The following is a 20186-nucleotide window of genomic DNA, read 5'->3' as shown; positions in this document are numbered from 1 at the left end:
TAAGTGTAAATATAAATCAGGAATCATTCTGTAAAAAAATATGTTGTAGGGTAAATTATTTTACACCTAAATAAATCCTCCTTGACACGCGGAACCAACAACACAGGTTTTATTTGGGGGAACTTGAATTCGGGTGCACTGGGTGAGAAGTGAAGGGGAGCAGTATGTCTGCTGGTGTGTGTATAAACATGGCAGCAGGCGTCAGAATAAAACGTGCTCTTTTAAACAGTAGGGGTTTATTTTGTAGTCAAATATTTCCACATATTGAACGCACCCAGAAACGGATGGAGGTCATGGGCCTGAGAGCAGCAGCACATGCAGCACCGCAGCAAGATGAGAAATACTGTATTGATCTTGTAAGGTAAAGCAGAACAGAGTAGTTTATAGAATCACAAACAAATCTTGCTTGAAGTTAATGGTTTAAAGTTATTGTCTTCAACCTTCATCTGCCGTGCATGTCTCAGTGTTTACTCTGTAATGACGTTAAACGCATGATTGGATTATAATAATTAGCCGATGTTTTGACCAAGTTCATTGAAACCAAGGTTAACTAGCAGGTCTAAACCTGATCTCTCTTTTAAGGAAAGACAACAAAATAACTTTTGCACTTTTCCCCCACTACATACATATCCCTTTATTTGCTGTTTTTGAAGTTTTTTTTAATTATTATTATTCCGTTGTTTATTGTGGAGAATTTGGAGGTAGTGCTCACCCAAAATCAAATGTCCACAGGATGGCGCTAGAGCTAATCCGCTATTTTTATAAGCCTAACAAACACAACACTACAACACCAAACACACTTTTCTTGAATGCAGCACACGATTGTGTCCACCCACTGGATTTTTGTTATTTACCAGTCTCTACCCCTGTAGGAGTAATGGATATGTTTGGTTTTGCCCTCTTGATTGTCTTCCACAGTGTGAGATAATAACTATAATATGAGTAAACCTTTTTGCTTAAATGATCCTGTAATGTTCTTGTTTGTCCAAATTATTTCGGTCTAGAACATCTATGTCCCACTCACAGTAGCAGCTTGTGCAATTTGACATGGTTGATCCGTGTTCTGGTGATCAGGCTTCAGGCACCCATTCAAGGTTGAGGGGAAAAGAAATGTAGGGTTAGGGTAAATAATGCTTTATGAATTAATGTTAAGAAAGGCAATGCCATGTTTCCCTAAAATCTTTTCTATTTTTATTGAAGTGCACTGTCAGCACATTTTTATTAAATTTTTTTTACTGATGCTGAAAAATGCAGAGATAATAGTAAATAATGTATTTGTATTTTCTTACGGACAGATTGCGAGACTATGATGGGTTTGTGAGTTCGTTGCTGCTTCCTGAGGCCGCTCGTCGCTCCTCCTTGGCCGTGAGGGCTTTTAATGTGGAACTGGCACAGGCAGGTATTTATAATGGTTGATGCTTGTGTGCAAACTTCTATGATATAAAATCTTTTATATTATCAGAAGCATCTGTACAATCATGCAGTTGTATAATCAGCTAATTATATAACAGCGCAATTGAAAAACAGAATATTTTTGTCCATGATGGCCTTATATTCTTGTTCTTCTCTTGACTGATGGAGAGACACCAGATGTGGAACCTTGATGTTTAAAGTGATCTGCATTCTGAGATTCGTTTGTGACCACCTTGGTTTTAAAGAGTAATTAATTGAGACTTTCTGTCAGTTCAGACCAGTCTGGAGTTCTATAGTGATCTGTCTGGACAAGTTTTTTTTTTCTACCTGCAAACCCTTCACTCACAGGATGTTTTTCACACCATTCTATTCAATAAACTCTAGAGACTGTTTTATGAACATCTCTGGAGATCTGCAGTTATCTGAAATACTCCCGCCAGCACTTCTGGCACTAAAAATCAGTCCACGGTTAAAAACAGGGATCACGCTTTTATGCTCATTCTGATGTTTAATTTGAACATTAACTGAAGCTCTTGTTCTGTATCTGTGTGATCTTGTGCATTGCTGTCAGGAGTGGTTCATTAGATAACTGCATAAAAGTGCAGCTGTCCCTGTTAAAGGAAGGAACGATACGAATTGAAACTCATTTCGCTGAGCAGGAAGAACAGTTCATTAAACAAGAAGATAAATAGTATAAGAGTAGTGTGTGTGTGTATATATATGTATATATATATATGTGTGTGTGTGTGTGTGTGTATATGTATATGTGTATATATATATATATATATATATATATATATATATATATATATATATATATATATATATATATATATATATATATATATATATAATGAATATTCATTCATTTCAATTTTTTTTTTTTTTAACACCACGGTTCTTCCTAAAACAAAATGTGACCATTCCTCCTTATTAGCAGCAGATCTTTTCTCCTCTTGTGATTCTGCAGCTCAGCTTTCTTTCTTGTTAAAACAATGACAATAGAAACCCATTCACCTAGTTTTCATCATCAAATAACTAGCATGACAAAATAGAAAAGGCCTGTCTGCTTTATGCTGAAAATACTTAATGATCCCACATGACTGATGATGCAATAAGACCTTCATTTTATGTTGTATCAGAATCTAAATAATACCTCCAATTACAATATGTACCTGTAATATGTACTAGAAATAAATAGTTTTTCTATTTCTCTGCAATGAGCTGTAGCACACACCCATTTTCTGCTTACTTGTAAGATGAAATGAAGCCAAGTACATTTACATTTGCACCATTTAGCAGTTGCCCTTATCCAGAGAACCGTACAAAAGTGCTTTGAGTCTTTAGCAATGAATAAATCTACACTGGTATGCCAGATTACAAACTAAATATAAATATAACTCTTGAATTCTACAAACTTTCTAAAGTGCTAATTTAAGTGTTTCAGGAAGAGGTAGGTCTTCAACCGTCGCTTGAAGATAGTCAGGGACTCTACGGACATCTAGGGGAAGTTCAATCCACCACCTCGGTGCCAGAACAGAGAAAAACCTTGAAGTGTACTTACCTCTCAATCTGAGAGAAGGTGGTACCAGTACCTCATCAGATTGGTCGCTTTATAAAGTTTGAGAGAATTAGGGGTTAATAGGGGTCAAACATGGGTTTCCCTATCATTTCATACATTGTTGATGCAACAATTTTTGTCAAAACTCAGATTCTACATTAAATGCTACATACATATTTACCAATATACTATGTTTTAATATTAATGTTTGTATATTTTGTAATCGTGAACCAAATGCTGACTTGAAAGATTTTTGTTTGTGTGTAGGTGAAGGACTCGGTATCTCAGAAAACTATTGGTTTAATGCGAATGCAGTTTTGGAGGACAGCAGTGGAGGACATTTACAGAGACGACCCCCCAGTGCAGCCTGTTAGTGCAGAGTTGTGGATGGTCAGTTTCATTCAACTTCTAACAGAAAACTAAAAATGCTGCGAAATACTCAGATTGCTTTGCTTATTTATTCCATTTTATGTTTGCTTACATTTTTGACTGAATGCATTTAAAATTGCAGTCACAAATTCAGCTGTCTAATTAAATGTAGCTGTTGCTTCTAGAGGTGTGCTTGTCATTTTCTTTGTTTTTGGTTTTTATTTTTTACCTTTCCTGTCACTTTTAACGTCATTTTTTTTTTTGCCTGTATCCACCCACAGTAATTTTAGTTGGTTATAGCACTTACTGAAGATGTGTAAACAAACATAGTACAAAATATTGTCAAATTTCCTCCCCACCTACAGCCTTAAAGGATGAAGCAAATGCATACTTCCTCTGAGGCCTCTGAAGCTAGAATCTTTTGAAACTCTTGAATGCTGTATCATATTTTGAATGCTGTATCATATTTTGAATGCTGTATCATATGGCAGTAAAACAGTGCTATCTGCCCTCATCCACATTCCTATCACAAAATTATTATTTTTTTTTTTTCTTTTTTCTTTTTTTCATCCTGCAAGTGAACCATCCACTCCTGCCCAGATTAACAGTCACTTTCTTTGCAGTTGGCACCTGCAGAATCCCAATCCCAGTACACACCTCTCACAACTCTGCCTACATTATAGCTAACAAAAAAGGAAAGGTGAAAGTGATTGGTGAATGTTAATTAGTGCTTGTTTTTGCAGGCAGTGAGGAAACACAAACTGACGAGAAGATGGCTTTTGAGAATCATAGCTGAAAGAGTAAGTTTATAAGTTAATTCACAATAGATTCAGCTTCCTTGTTAATCCCAGAAAGTGTTCCACTGCTGAATTTGATGCGTGTCTGAGTTAAAACTACATTTTATTTTTATTTATCTGCAAAATCCCTAATCTTTGAACTCCATTTCTGAACCTTTTATCTTGAAAATAAAACACACAGTACCTATAGCACTTGTTAGGGTGCAATTTGTAAACATATGTGAAAGTAATCGGAGGTGATTTGGTCTGATTTGCTTGTGTGGTTTATTTTAACTACCCAAATGAGTTTTCTTAGCGAGGGGAAACAGGAAATCGTTTGGTCAAATGTTCGTTTTTCTGATTTCGGTATGAATTAATAAAAAATAATGTGAAATATGTAATTTAACATTATGCGGATCTCAGCATAGACCCAAATGCTTTCCCCATTTCATCTATTTAGTATGTTTTCAAGAGAAATAAAGGTGGTTTTTCATTCTGCTGTGTATTATTTTATAGTATATAAGTGATTGTTTTGCTTTTTGCAGGAAAAGGATATGGAGGACCGAGCATACAGGAATCTTCAGGATTTGGAGGAATATGCAGAGAACACCCAGTCGTCACTGCTCTACCTCTTGCTGGAGACTTTAGGTGAGTCTGCCTATGTGCTTAAGCTCTTTTACTCAATACAGAAAAAGAGTGTTTAGCTAAAAAGAAGTAAACGTGTTTGAGTGGTTTTCATTATAATATCATTTTAAATCAAAGTGTGTAAATAATTTAATTAATTAATAAGACACTTTGCAAGATCGTTGCAGAGAAAGTAACGTATTTGTAAAGAAATGTCTAGATATTTCTGGAAAAGAAAAGAGACACAGCTGAAGTTAATCATGAATTCATCTGCATATCTTTGGAACAGGGGCAGTTCTTGTTCTTTTTGTTTATTTTCTATTTTTTTGTCCACGCCCCAACACACAAACAAACAAAAATAAATAAATAGAAATGCACTCGCAGTTCACTTTAAAAGGAACATATGAATATCTGCTCAGTTATCAACCACTGGGGTTTCATTTATTTTATCATCTGCATTTGCTTTCTGAATACACTGTGGACTTTTTACAACCTGGTTTAAAAAAAAACAAACAAACATATAAAAGAAAATGGCAGGGAAAGTGGTGCATTGAAAATTGTTGTGAGGCTTAGATACTCTATAAAAATATGCATGAGATCGTAATGGAGAAGAGAAGGAGGAAAAAGGGGGATTATTTACAATATATATATATATATATATATATATATATATATATATATATATATATATATATATATATATATATATATATATATATAATATATTACAGGTTGACCCCAAGTTATGACGTTGATAGGGACCAAAAAACAGTCGTAAGTCCATCAGGTCGTAAGTCGAGACACAGATATAAGTCTTCTTTATACATAATATCTTTACACACCGAGGCACATACAAACGTAGTTTTTGTGCTTAGCTGTAGAAGCAGAGAATCCTCGTAACCTCACATGTCTGGCTTTCCATGTAATTATGTGTCTGAGCGATATCATAGACAGTCATTCCTTTTGTTATAATGGTTGTTTTTCAAGGCTTCGGTAGAAAAGTTCAGGGTTCAGCCAGTAATTTGGGGAAAATGACAGAAACAGAGAAAGAGAATGATAATTTTCTGTTCCCAAAGGAATCATGCCTCATAAAGCTTTAAAGCTTAGAAGCAAAGGGCATTACTAAAAACATCTATGAAACACACATTTATGCTTTTATTTTTCTCTTTTCTAATGTCTGTCTACTTTTCACCTCTTATTTTTTAAAGTACTACTTCAATTACTTTAAAAAAAAAAAAAAACTCAGAAAACTTGAAAACAGTCAAAAGTTTTTTATTTTTTATTTTTGTAAGCAGTTTGATTTATTTTTTTTTTTTTACCTACCTGCCTAGTGCAGTTAATGCTCTACACATCCCACTCAAATGGTTCTTACGATATCCAGATCTGAATATTTATTGAAGCACCTTCAAATTCGGGGTGTGTTGGAGAAGCTAGTCAGAAAAAGTTTTTAGTTTTATTGCCCAATCCAGGTATGTATGTTTATATAAGTACAAAAATGCTTGTTTCAGGGTGAGAATAGTCATTTATTACAATTTGGTTGATGTCCAATTATATAGACTCAATGCTAACTTTTATTTTTCACTACGATCTTTATCTACTGTCTCTGTAGCATGTGTGTGAAAAGCTTTTTCTGAATTTTGGCACCCCAATCAATGTTAAACTTTAAATTTTTTAAACTTAAGGAAAAAATCTTATGGAGCCCCGTGCTGGTTTGGGAGTCTTAAGTGTCCACATGTACCACCTGCAGAATTGATATTGTGTGTGTGATTGAATGTGCAAGAATTTGTCTGAAAGAAAACAGCCCCTTTACCAGAAACTTATCTAAAAATAAGAAAGTTTTAGTCAAATATTGTTTGAAAATAAACACCTGCATATTTGCTTTCCTACAAAGAGAATTTTCTTGTTGAAGTAGGTTATAAAATGCTAGTATAGCACATGGATACAATACCCCCTTCAGAAATAAGTAACAGAAATTGCTTTTTATTTCTCCATGTGTTTTTAAAGGAGTGAAAGACGTCCATGCAGATCATGCTGCCAGCCACATTGGTAAAGCACAAGGCATTGTGACGTGTCTGCGAGCCACACCGTACCACAGCCAGAGACGCAAAGTATATCTCCCCATGGACATCTGCATGCTGGTGAGTCAAGTCAAGAAGCTTTTATTGTCATTTTAACCATATATAGCTGACGCAGTAGACAGTGAAATGAAACAACGTTTCTCCAGAAGCCTGGTGCTACATACAACATTATCAAGCTACACAACATATAGACTAGACTCAAGTAAGTGTCATACAATGTCTGTCTCTACTGTCAAACTATCTTTCTATCAAACCAGGCATTCAGCAAAGACTAAACATGTTTGATGGTCTGGGGAAAACCTGATCAATTTTGCATAGATTATTATTAGTATCATACTATAATATAGGGAGTTTATAGCACCAAAATTGGGTTGTTACCAAAATCACATTTTTCTGATTGTCACACCTTCCTATAATCAGGCTATTTTCTAGTAAACATTTTGGATAAGGAATCAATTTAACCAATACAGTGGTAAAAGATTGAAGATGTTTATAAAGAGGTTTTCTGGCTTTCATCAAGTTGTTTAGTGGCAACATGTCATACGCCTGATCAGTTTATTTTGTAATCGGATATAAAACATGGTCTTTGAAGCTCTATTGCTAGTCCGAATGAAGGTTTGTAGTAACTAGACTTCAAACTACCAGATGTTTCTCTTACTTTGGAAATCATTTTTCTAATGCATATTTGTCTACCAGTCATGAAAAAAAATTTTATATAAGTGAAGTGAAGTCAAGTTTATTTCTCTAGCGCTTTTCACAACAGACATTGTCACAAAGCAGCTTTACAGAAATCAACAGTCAAAAACTCCCTTAGATGTTATGAGGAAGAAACCTTGAGAGGAAACAGACTCAAAAGGGGAACCCATCCTCATTTGGGTGACATCAAGAGTGTGATCATATCATTTAAGATCACCACTAATGGTAAAACTGTTACCATGAGCAGGGTTTTGATTTCCAAAACAATCCATTCCTCTTTAATGTTTATTATCTAAACTACTATATTGTAGTGTACATGTGGCAGCAGTAAATAAAACACTATGCTGAATGCAGGCAGCACTGACTAGTTAATTTTCTGGCAACCATTTGGTGAGGACTCACTTATTTGTAAATGCGTAGAACACTTTGTTCAGCTAACTGAAAAACGTATTATTGATTTCCTCCAACACACAAAATTCTGTGCAGTAATCAGAAACCACCCTTTTGTAGTTATCTGGTGGCAAACAACAGTGATGGAGAAATGTGCAATATATATTTTACACATTCCATAATGTTTTTATTGTTAAGGTGTGAACCAGAACAGAAATGCTCAATAATACGGGGTTGAAAAGTATAAAGGCCGTAAATGATTCATTTTTAATATTGAACTTGAATGTTGACCAGCATAAATAAGTGAACACTGCATGCCTGTCTGGCTGATATTAATGCACTGTACATTTTTCTATTAATGTTTACCATTTAAATAATTAGTGAATGGCCATTTGATAAAAAAATAAATAAAAATAAAAGGTGGTCTCCTGCTTGTACTTTACTGTACCTGGTTAATGATTGTTAAACAACATTAGGGTATTGTGTCATTGTATACAGTAGAAAAATGTCAAATGAAAGTAATAAATTGAGAATAAATTAAAGAAGTACATTGTAAAAATGTACACAATAATTGCATGAGCATATTGCTCCATGATATACAACCTGATTTTGCATTTATTTACTTGCATGCTCTGGACAGGTATTGCTATGCTCTCCGGTGCTTTAGTGCAGAAGTATGGTAGAAGTATGGATATTATGGATCATAAATATGGAATGGGGATTAAGTGTATTATCCAGGACTAAAATTACATGCTGTATTGCACACGGCCCTCCAGTGTGTTAGACACATTAGACTGATTCTGTAAATGTGGTTCATCCATACTGCATTTACAATACGACTGTGTTTTATGTAACTCGTTTGTTCAGCTCATGCTGAAAATCTGTAGAGGAAAAATGGACATGATGTAAATCTGAGAGATTAAACAAATGGTTAGAATTAGATGATTTCAGGTCATCTGTCCAGGCTGACAACATGGAGAGATATTAGTTAGTGTACAGTATAGCATAATGTGCAATGCTTTATTATTATATATATATATATATATATATATATATATATATATATATATATTTATTTTTTTTTTTTTTTAATTTCCTGTATGTTTTGTGTATTTGTTTGTTTGTAATGGTGTAATCCAGCCTGCAAGAGGCGCTGTTGCAGCATGATGTACTGATATTGTACAGTATATGTGCAAGCTGTACACTGCTGGTATAATTTACCAAAACAAACAGCATTGTTTGAGCTTTTAATTTGAAATTATGTTTTAAAATAGTTTTTATACTAATAGTATATATTTATTTCAGATATGAAGCAATGAATAAATGAGTTGACAGGATACAGTAATTAAAGTTTTTATAGTTTTGATTTTTATTTTTTTGTGTGTGTAGCAGTAGTGCTCATTTCTTTAGGGGATTGAAGGATTAAGCTGTGGGGCTTTGGGAGGCTCTTTTTGTTGAAATTATGAAAAGGTTTTGTCTCTAAGTAACTTAGAAACTGAATTCATATACCGCAATTTCCGGACTATAAAGCGCACCCGTATATACGCCGCACCACCGAATTTTACAAATATTTGTATTTTGAACATAAATAAGCCGCACCTGTCTATAAGCTGCAGGTGTCTACACTGGAACTAATGAACACAGGCTTTACACAGGCTTTAACAAAAGACAGTGTCTGTTACACGGTGTAACGGGTGAAATATGTTGCGCTTCCTTTAGGAGCATAGCGGTATTTTGGGAATAGCCTGGCACTGCATTTTTTCCGGTATTACTGCATGTGTGCAAGACGAGGATTATGTCCATATTATTTTCTGATGCTCATTTCTAAGTTTCTTTGACTAACCCTCAACGCTGTTGCCAAGAAAAATTAAAAAAGCACGAGTTTTGGAAACCTGTCTGTGCTTATATGATTTCTGTTGCAACTGGAGATAGCGAGCTTTCCCTTCACCCAGACTCAACGCGTTACAACGGCTTGTATCTAAACAGTAGCCGACCAAGAAAGTCATTGTTCACTGTCTTCCTCCTTCCTTGCACAACTATTTCTCTTGGGAGTTTATTTTTTGGCATCATCGTGCGTTTAAAAAAAACAAAAAGTTTTTTCTCCCGATGTCGTGCAGCTCAGAACACAGGTGTTGTGCGTTTTTTTGCGTTTCCGTTCAGAAATTTCATTGGTCTAATGTTATGGGGTTCAGTTTTTTGGCTTGAAGTTTGTGAAACCGGGAAAAACCCAGAAAAAATACATAAATAAGCCGCTTCGTTGTTTAAGCCGCAGGGTTCAAAACGTGGGGAAAAAGTAGCGGCTTATAGTCCAAAAAATACGGTAGCTACACTTAAGAGACTGAGTTGGCATAAATCCATAATCCATACCTTTTTCTTAAATTTAGCTAATTGGAGAAACATTTGATTTTTTTTGTTTAAAGTTTTCTATTATATTCTGGAGTGAAAGTGTGTAACCCATGTTTATATATGCAATTAGAGGTGTTTGATTAAGAAGTACACAATATCTAAATATAGCAGATACACTGCATCCGGTATCGGGGTGCGTGTGTGCGCTTACGTACATACAAGCATGCATGCATCCTATTAGTTGTTCAGAGCTAAGGTGTGTTAGTCTTTGCTGGTTTTGTCAATCTGAATGAGGTGACTGAATCTGAGCTTAATATCTCTGATAATATGTTTCCCAGCATGGTGCTTCTCAAGAGGACTTTATTCGTGGCAGCAGGGAGCAGAATGTCAAGGATGTTGTGTACGACATTGCCAGTCAAGCACATGTTCATCTCCAACATGTGAGCGTATTTGAGTGTAACTTCATTTCGTATTTCTGCACTTAAACAGATTTTTCACCTGAGACAATTTATGGGTATTATATTTGGAGAGTTATTGATAAAATGTAGGTCTGCAGGTATCGTTTATTTTAGTAATTGAGTATTCTAACGAATATTACGCCGAATAATCGAGTAATCAGATAAGCACTTTTTCTTCATTCCAGGGCATAAGAATAAGACGGGTCTCTAAAAATGAACAAGTAATTTGTTTCCTTTTCTAGAAAAAGAAAAAATGTTATTGCTGAAATTGCATGCAAGAATATCCGTGAAAACTAAACCCATTTAGTGCATTTAATTGGCATATTACATCAAAATGCAAATACAAATATATAAATAAAACAAATAAAAATATAAAAATCACTTTCAAATTATTTGAAAAAAGATAAAATTGTACGGTGTTTTCTTTTTTTTTTAGTTTAAAATGATCCCAAACTTTGGAAACTCTTAGTCGTGTTCTTTGGCCTGAATCGTTTCCTCGCTGTTTTCTCCTCGTTCCTCCATTTTTCATTCTGTAGTTTCTTCTGTTTTACCTGTCAGGGTCCTTTTGAGTTTAGCGGGTGGTGCGTCAGTAATAATGGTCCGTGGGGAAACACAGTGCTCCGTATTGAGTTATAGTCTAAACAAAGCTTTTTTTTATTTTTTTTATTCAAATTACTCGAGGAATCGTTTCAGCCCTAATAAAATGTTACAAAAAAATTAAGAAGTATGTCAGTATTTAATGGATTAATCACTCAAATGCAAATGAGTGAACTGGCGGTGTGTTTTACAATTACTATATTCCGGTGTTGCATATTCCAGTAAAATGTTTGAGAATGTATGTAAATGAATCAAATAAGTGTTCTGTTTGAGACGCTGTTCTGACTTCACAATAAATGTGCATTTGCGTGTTTTTTTTTTTTTTTCTACTGCATTAGAAGCTTGACAAGGGACCGATTTACATATTAATAATAATGTTTATTATGTTTTTATACAGGCAAGATCATTTAGCAAAAGGGTTCCAGATTCTGCCATGTGTGCTTTCCTGCAAACAGTAAGTGATTTGATTTTCTCCTCTACCTCTTTACTACACTGGATGATGGAATAAAATTTGTAATGTAACCTCACTTGTCTGGATCTTTGCATTTAATTGTGCGTCAAAGTGATGGCATGACAAAGTATTGTTATTTTATTATAGTGGTTCCTTAGACACAATTTTTTGTTTCCAAGGCAACAAGCCTCAAAACAGTTAATGTTTTGACTAGTAAGGAGCATTAAAAAAAGGTTTTTTTTTTCCCCTTCCAATTTTCCCTAAAATTACTTCCTATTTTCACCTCTTCTTTTTAAAAGAATGTTGAACAGTCAGTGACTTTTAATGGTTCTTGTTGGTAAAAATGGTTTAAAAAAAAGTGCAGAAAGGCCTGATTTGAATAGAAAGATTCAAGGAAACACTTCAATGAATGGGTGAATTGTGATTATTTTCTGTCAGAAATGTAAACTTAAAATCCCATATGGAAATAGGGAATGAGCTGGACATTCAGGTCACTGACCATTTCACACTTAATTACAATTCAGTGCTGTGATTTTTTTTTTTAACTGAACATCGTAAAACTTGTTGTCTACTGGTCTACTTAACGGTTGCAATTGTGTGTGTGTGTGTGTGTGTGTGTGTGTGTGTACAGGTTGCTATTGATGACTACCTGGAGAGAGTGAGGAAAGTAGACTTTGATGTTTTCCATCCCAGTCTCCAGAGGAGGAATCCGCTTCTCCCCATTCAACTTTATTTCCGATCATTTAAGAAAAAATATTGATTGTCAGAAGTGGCTTCTCTAATTTATACGGTTATATTATTCTCATTCCCACCACAAATCCAATCACTGACTCCCTGTGTGCGGTGCGGGAAACGATGTTTCTTTTCTGATTGTACGCTGTATTTTCATCAAAGCATTGGAAAGAAATTCATTAAAAATCTAAATCAGTATAAGTAATGACGAACAGGATGACATGATAACTGTGTCTGCCCTGTCTGTGAAAATGTGGTGTATTTTGATATTCAACCCAATTTCTCTTGCAAATTATGCAGTACATAGTTTGTATGCAAGTAAAATAATTTTTGAAATTTTGAGGGATCTGGGTTTTTCTTTAGTTTTTATGTATAATATCTGAAATAAATGTTTTCAGAACGACAGTGTAATGTTGTTTTTTTTTTTGTTTTTTGTTTTTATTTAACTTGGAACAGTCCGAAGAAAAATATTTAGTAATTTTAATATTCTCACACATACCCACACATACTTTGCTCTTTGCTCTAAAAGAAGCAATAGCCATTAAAAATGACCAGGTTCTCTATTTATATTTAATAATAAGATACACTTTTGCTATCAATTATGAATCAATAAGGAATTAGTGTGAGCCAGATGTACATTGTAAAACCCTTTGCAACCGTGTTTATGTAAATGCTCTTCTTTTCCTCAACATACATGGGCTTCATTTAGATACTGTAGATTTCAGCACATAGCACTGAACCTAAATGCTGTCATGGTGATTGACTGCAATCACTGTGGCACGTTCTTAAAAATAAAGATGCCAAGAAGAACCAAAAAGGCCATTATTTGAAGAAACACTATAGAAAAACCGTTTCTGGTTCCTTAACCATTTTTTTGTGCCGTAAGTACCCTTTTGTGCAATGAAAATTCCTGTGGATGTTAAAGGTTCTTTACAGAGCCATCAAACAAAGAACCTTTCAAAGAACCTATATTTTTTTTGATGCATCACGGCATGCTGCAGATTCTCCGATGACCGTCAGAGCAGAGCATTTAAAGCATATATCGTTCAAGCTATATTCTGAGTTATTTTGTACTTGTTTATCAGCCTAATCTTTTAGGCTGTGGAGGTGCATTTTGTGTGTACCGTTCATGTGTCAATACATTAAGATAAGATAAACCTTTATTCGTCCCACAGTGGGGAAATTTCTATGTTACAGCAGCAAGACAAAGAAATAAAAATAGATGCAAATATATAAAAAAGAATATACAAAAAAATAAAAACAGAAATAAAAACATATAATAATAACAAAGAAATAAAAATAAATGCAAATATATGAAAAAGAGAATATACATATACTACAATAACAGTATATACACAGTATAATGTATAAATACAAATGGGGGAGAAAAAAAGTACGCATTTCAGGTAATATTTCAAGGTGGTATTGCACGTAATTGCGGGTAATTTTGCACATAATATTGCACACAGATAATGTTATTGCACAGCTTAAAAAGTAATAACAGTGTTGTATTTTGGTGACTGGTTTTACTGGGAACAGCTTTGGTTGTAAAGTCTAATAGCAGCAGGGAGAAAAGACCTTCTGTAACGCTCCTTCAGACACTTAGGATGAATCAGTCTGTCACTAAAAGAGCTGCTCAGTGATGTAACGGTTACATACAGGGGGTGAGAGGCGTATACCCATAAAATGTTCATGTTTGTATGATTCAGCTCAGTTCCTATTAGTTCTCTATTGGAATTAAAAAATAAGGAGGATCGAGCTTGGCATTAAAATTGAAACTGTAATTGGGAATTCCCAATTCCCAATTACAAAATTCAGATTTTCCCCTTTTTTTAAACTTTTTTTTTACTTTCTCTTTTTTCATTTGTTCTTTTGCTTCACTTCCTGAAAGTGTCACTAGCATCTGCACTCTCACTTATTATTGCCAGAGTGCTGTGTAGAATACTGTCTCCAGCTAGTAAGTGTGTCTTAGTGAGTGTGAGGGCAGTTCTGATTGCACCTGGTGGACCTCAGCAAGAATGTACTTGAATTTGATGTTCAGGCCATAAGTGATTACTTTTAGCAGAAACATGTTCCCTTTATAAGCAAGGACATAGTGATGTGGTCTGTAAACCTGGAATGAAATTCAGGACTGCTATGATAAAACCAGGCTCCAGTCTTCATAGACTGCCTTTAACTGTAGTGTCGCATTAAGAACAGCTTGGTGAAAAAAAAATCAAATGAACACCTACACAAATTAAAATCCAAGATGTGCACTGCTTTGGAGCCAAGAGGGTTATGCAGCTAACAATTAATGGACCTGGTTTCAAATGTATTTCAGACAGTACAATAATATAATGTGCGTATATATATATATATATATATATATATATATATATATATATATATATATATATATATATATATATATATATATATATATATAGTGAGGAAAATAAGTATTTGAACACCCTGAAGTTCTCCCACTTAGAAATCATGGAGGGGTCTGAAATTGTCATCGTAGGTGCATGTCCACTGTGAGAGACATAATCGAAAAAAAAAAATCCAGAAATCACAATATATGATTTTTAAACTACAGTGGAACCCACTTATCCCGACCTCGGTTAACTCGACAACCCTATTAAGTCGACGTTTTTGAAGTGGAACCGGCAAATTCTTGCTTTGTCTCAGCATTTTTTATCGGTTATGCCGACTTTTTTTATGTCGCCAAACCCTGATATCTCGAGCACAAGGGGGGATAAAATTTGCCATTTAACGTTGGTTATCTCGATCGGTACTGTGCAGCCACAGCAGAACTCGCGAAAGTGGCGGAAAAATCAAGCCTTACAGCTGCTACAGGTGTTGTATTGTATACTGGTGAATCTCTGCTGTTAGTTAGTGCACATATGCCTTTGTTGTTAAATGTTATGCGATGAACGGGAAGCGAAAGTAGAAGCGCGGCGCTGAACAGCACACGGGAGAACGTGGGATGAGAGTACCGGTGGGAAGGCATGTACCGGGATACGCATGAGCGATAACAACGACCGCCGTGAACCAACATATACCAACAATAACAAACGGTGAGAGTGTGGAAGTTTAAATAGGAGCTGGTGATGATGCTAAACGAGCACCATATGTGCGTGATTGAAGCCGGGAGTTTCAGAGAAAGCGGCCGAGAAAGCAACCGGCACGCTGAAGGGGGCGCCGAAGGGGGCGTGGCAGGTGGATTTCTGACAGATAAACATGTACTGTATGTATTTTTATAGCATGCCATTTATCAAACAAATCGCGGCAACGCTGTTGTGTAAAAAACCCTTTAAAAACACGTGCATGCACATTCTCATTTATTAACGCACATCATGTACATAAAGAAATTTCAAGCAGGTTAATATACTGCCGCCATTTTGATTTTCGTTTATCTCGATCATTGGTTATCTCGATGCTTTTTGGCAACCCCCGAGGACATCGACATAACCAGGTTCCACTGTATTTATTTGTATGATACAGCTGCAAATAAGTATTTGAACACCTGTCTATCAGCTAGAATTCTGACCCTCAAATACCTGTTAGTCTGCCTTTAAAATGTCCACCTCCACTACATTTATTATCCTAAATTAGATGCACCTGTTTGGGGTCGTTAGCTGCATAAAGACACCTGTCCACCCCATACAATCAGTAAGAATCCAACTACTAACATGGCCAAGACCAAAGAGCTGTCCAAAAACACTAGAGACAAAATTGTACACCTCCACAAGCTGGAAAGGGCTACGAGAAAATTGCCAAGCAGCTTGGTGAAAAAAGTTGGAGCAATGTTAGTAGTACCACTGTTGGAGCAATCATTAGAAAATGGAAGAAGCTAAACATGACTGTGAATCTCCTTTGGACTGGGGCCCCATGCAAGCTCTCACCTCGTGGGGTCTCAATGATCCTAAGGAAGGTGAGAAATCAGCCCAGAACTACACAGGAGGAGCTGGTCAATGACCTGAAAAGAGCTGGGACCACCGTTTCCAAGGTTACTGTTGGTCGTCATGGTTTGAAATCATGCATGGCACGGAAGGTTTCCCTGCTTAAACCAGCACATGTCAAGGCATGTCTTAAGTTTGCCAATGACCATTTGGATGATCCAGAGGAGTCATGGGAGAAAGTCATGTGGTCAGATGAGACCAAAATAGAACTTTTGGGTCATAATTCCACTAAACGTGTTTGAAGGAAGAAGAATGATGAGTACCATCCCAAGAACACCATCCCTACTGTGAAGCATGGGGGTGGTAGCATCATGCTTTAAGGGTGTTTTTCTGCACATGGGACAGGGCGACTGCACTGTATTAAGGAGAGGATGACCGGGGCCATGTATTGCGAGATTTTGGGGAACAACCTCCTTCCCTCAGTTAGAGCATTGAAGATGGGTCGAGGCTGGGTCTTCCAACATGACAATGACCCGAAGCACACAGCCAGGATAATCAAGGAGTGGCTCTGTAAGAAGCATATCAAGGTTCTGGTGTGGCCTAGCCAGTCTCCAGACCTAAACCCAATAGAGAATCTTTGGAGGGAGCTTAAAATCCCTCCTGCAGTGTGTGCAAACCTGGTGAAAAACTACAGGAAACGTTTGACCTCTGTAATTGCAAACAAAGGCTACTGTACCAAATATTACTTTCTCAGGTGTTCAAATACTTATTTGCAGCTGTATCATACAAATAAATAGTTAAAAAATCATACATCGTGATTTCTGGATTTTTTTTTTTTATTATGTCTCTCACAGTGGACATGCACCTACGATGACAATTTCAGACCCCTCCATGATTTCTAAGTGGGAGAACTTGCAAAATAGCAGGGTGTTCAAATACTTATTTTCCTCACTGTATATATATATATATATATATATATATATATATATATATATATATATATATATATATTCATTTTCTCCCGCTTATCCGTAATTCGGGTCGCGGGGGCAGCAGTCTAAGCAGGCCCCCGCCTTCGACTGCTGCCCAATCCTCACAGCACCGTCCCTTACGGTCCCTCCTGCAGGTGGTGAGCCCACGAGGTATTTCCCTCGTAAGGGACCCCCGGAGCATAGAGTGTTAAGGGCCCAAGAGTGGCAGCTTGGCGATACCGGGGCTTGAACCCCAGACCTTCCGATCGACAACCCAGCGCCTTAACCGCTAGAGCCAAGACCACTATATATTATTGTTTAATCTTCCATTGCATTCTGCAGGAGATAAGAGTTTTAGGCAAAGTACAAACTACAAATGTGAATGCTAAATCATTACAAAATATGGCTTGGATGCTAGCGATGACTGTGTTATTTATACAGATTAATATGCAAGCTACACAGGGTGAAGTTAATGAGATTCATCAACACACTGTATTAGAAAATGTCTCAGAAAACAGTTCACAGTTGACTTCAAATCATGTGAATACATTATTATTATGCACACATTACAGAAAATCAGGAAATTATTACAGTGTGAGAGTTTCGAGTTGCTGTTTAAACTCTCGTACTGCATTGTGGCAGGATGATATAATAGTATATACTTTAAACAATTACCATTAGCACAGTACAGGTGCACATAATAACATGCCTAGCAGACAGAGGTGGGAAGTAATGAAGTACAATTACTTTGTTACTGTACGTAAGTAGATTTTTCTGGTATCAGTACTTTACTTCACTAGGTTTTTTTTTCTGACAATTTTTACTTTCACTTATTAAATTTTTACACAAATATCTGTACTTTCTACTTCTTACATTTTCAAAACAGCCTCATTACTTTAGTTTTGATCTATTTGGTGAAATGTCAATATTTCTATCTTCTTACTGCACACCGTTTTCAGCCCATCAACCTGTTTCCTGTTTGTTTCTACTACTGGCATATCATTTCCTGGCTCTTTCACACCACAGATGTAGGCTAGTTTACAAAACTAACAATGAGCAGGCAGAAGGCAAAAAGAGGTCTGGGGTTAACGTGGGTGAGACAGAGGGAGTCAGTGATGTAAAAGAGACATTCTTGATCATCATCGTCTTTTCTCTGCTTGTGTTCTATAAGGTGGATGTTCAGCCTAGATACATTCATTAGATAACAAAATGTGAAATTCCTTTTGTATTAATATATTAATTAGGGCTGTCAAAATGAATGCATCAATAATGTGTTAATGCAAATAAATTTTAACGGCACTAATTTATTAACATTTGTGCTTGACCATTTTTATTAGATATAAATAAATCTAAAAGTAACAAAACTAAACCTTCAGCTCAACATGTTTATTGACGACCTCCTTTTGAACAAATAAATAAAGTGGAAAAACTACTTTTAATCAGTAAACATTTGTTTTACTGATGCACCAAGTCTCAAATCTGCACCAAAATCCAGGAAAGATGCGCATAATTAACCATCTGGGGTCGACTAACACGCGGGGGCGTTTTGTGGCATTCTTTCCTCATGTCTTTTTTATTGCACAGATGAGAGCAATACATCATTCAAATTTGTAAAGCATCTACTTTTATTTGTCTACACTCATAACAACAAAACACTGCTTTTGTAAAATAAAGAAAAGAGTAAGGGTGCGCTCTTTGCCGTCTCTGCTATCTCTCTTCACAGACACAAATAAAACAACCTGAATCTTAGTATATACTTACCTCACAAACATATTAATACTTTTAAATAAACTGAATCACAACTAATATTCATTGATTATGCAATCTGTATGGAAATTAGAAGAGGTACAGTTTTTCCGGTATCACCTCATTAACCGTCTGTGTGGAAACAGTAAAGGTTCTTTTTGGTGTCCTGATGATTTACCTAATTTAAAACAGCATTATTACTTTTAAACATTTACAAGAATACTTTGTCTTCATGCTCTATGTTGAGAATGGTTTCAATAATAATAAACATACATTTGCATAAAGCATCCGTATTTGTCCACATTTGGAACATTAAAACATTTGGAGTTAACTCATGACAATCATGTGCTTAATTGTGATTAAATATTTTAATCAATTCTTCTTCCTCTTCCTCTTCCTCTTCCTCTTCTTCTTCTTCTTCCTCTTCTTCTTCCTCTTCCTCTTCCTCTTCCTCTTCTTCCTCTTCTTCCTGTTCTTTTTCTTCTTTTTCTTCTTCTTCCTCTTTTTTTTTTCATCTTCATCTGCTCCCTCTATGGGTCCCCACAGCAGATTATCCGTCTCCATACTACTCTGTCCTCTACATCTGCATCTTTCAAATCAATGACTTGCATGCCTTCCTTCACCACATCCATAACCTTCTCCTTGGTCTAACTCTTTTCCTCCTTCCTGGTGGCTCCATCCTCAGCATTCTCCTATCTATATACCCCATGTCCCCTCCTCTGTACCTGTCCAAACCATCTCAAACAGGCCTCTCTCACTTTGTCCCCAAAACGTTCTGCATGCGCTGTCCCTCTAATAAACTTGTTTCTAATTTTGTCCATCCTCGTCACTCCCAATTAAAATCTCAGCATCTTCAGCTCTGCTACCTTTAGCTCCACCTCCTGTCTTTTAGTCAATGCCACTGTCTTTAAACTATACAACATCGCAGGTCTCGCCACAGTCCTATAAATTTTCTCTTTCAATCTTGCAGATACCCTTCTGTCACAAATCACTCCTGCCACTCTTTTGCACCCACTCCACCCTGCCTGAACTCTTTTCTTCACTTCTCTTACACACTCCATTACTTTGCACTGTTGACTTCAGGTACCTAAACT

General features: G+C 36.0%; 1 protein-coding gene across 4 annotated transcripts; it reads left to right on the top strand.

Annotated features, from left to right (window-relative positions):
• Positions 1-94: 94 nt before the first annotated feature.
• Positions 95-12896, top strand: ndufaf6 (NADH:ubiquinone oxidoreductase complex assembly factor 6). Of its 4 annotated transcripts, none has more exons than XM_083548323.1 (9): positions 95-356; positions 1296-1399; positions 3242-3364; positions 4087-4143; positions 4665-4767; positions 6748-6881; positions 10592-10693; positions 11706-11762; positions 12391-12896. In XM_083548323.1, the coding sequence occupies exons 2-9, from the start codon at positions 1379-1381 to the stop codon at positions 12517-12519; spliced, it is 726 nt and encodes a 241-aa protein (XP_083404449.1). In that variant the 5' UTR covers positions 95-356; positions 1296-1378; the 3' UTR covers positions 12520-12896. The 4 variants fall into 4 exon arrangements, with proteins under 4 accessions (XP_083404449.1, XP_083404446.1, XP_083404448.1 ...); XM_083548320.1 differs by having other exon boundaries at positions 95-361; positions 1296-1395; XM_083548322.1 differs by having other exon boundaries at positions 96-361.
• Positions 12897-20186: the final 7290 nt, after the last annotated feature.

Source organism: Silurus aristotelis, assembly GCF_946808225.1.
Source record: "Silurus aristotelis genome assembly, chromosome: 1".
Lineage (NCBI taxonomy): Eukaryota > Metazoa > Chordata > Actinopteri > Siluriformes > Siluridae > Silurus > Silurus aristotelis.
Note: the sequence above shows the minus strand (reverse complement) of the source record. Positions and strands in the feature narration are given on the sequence as shown.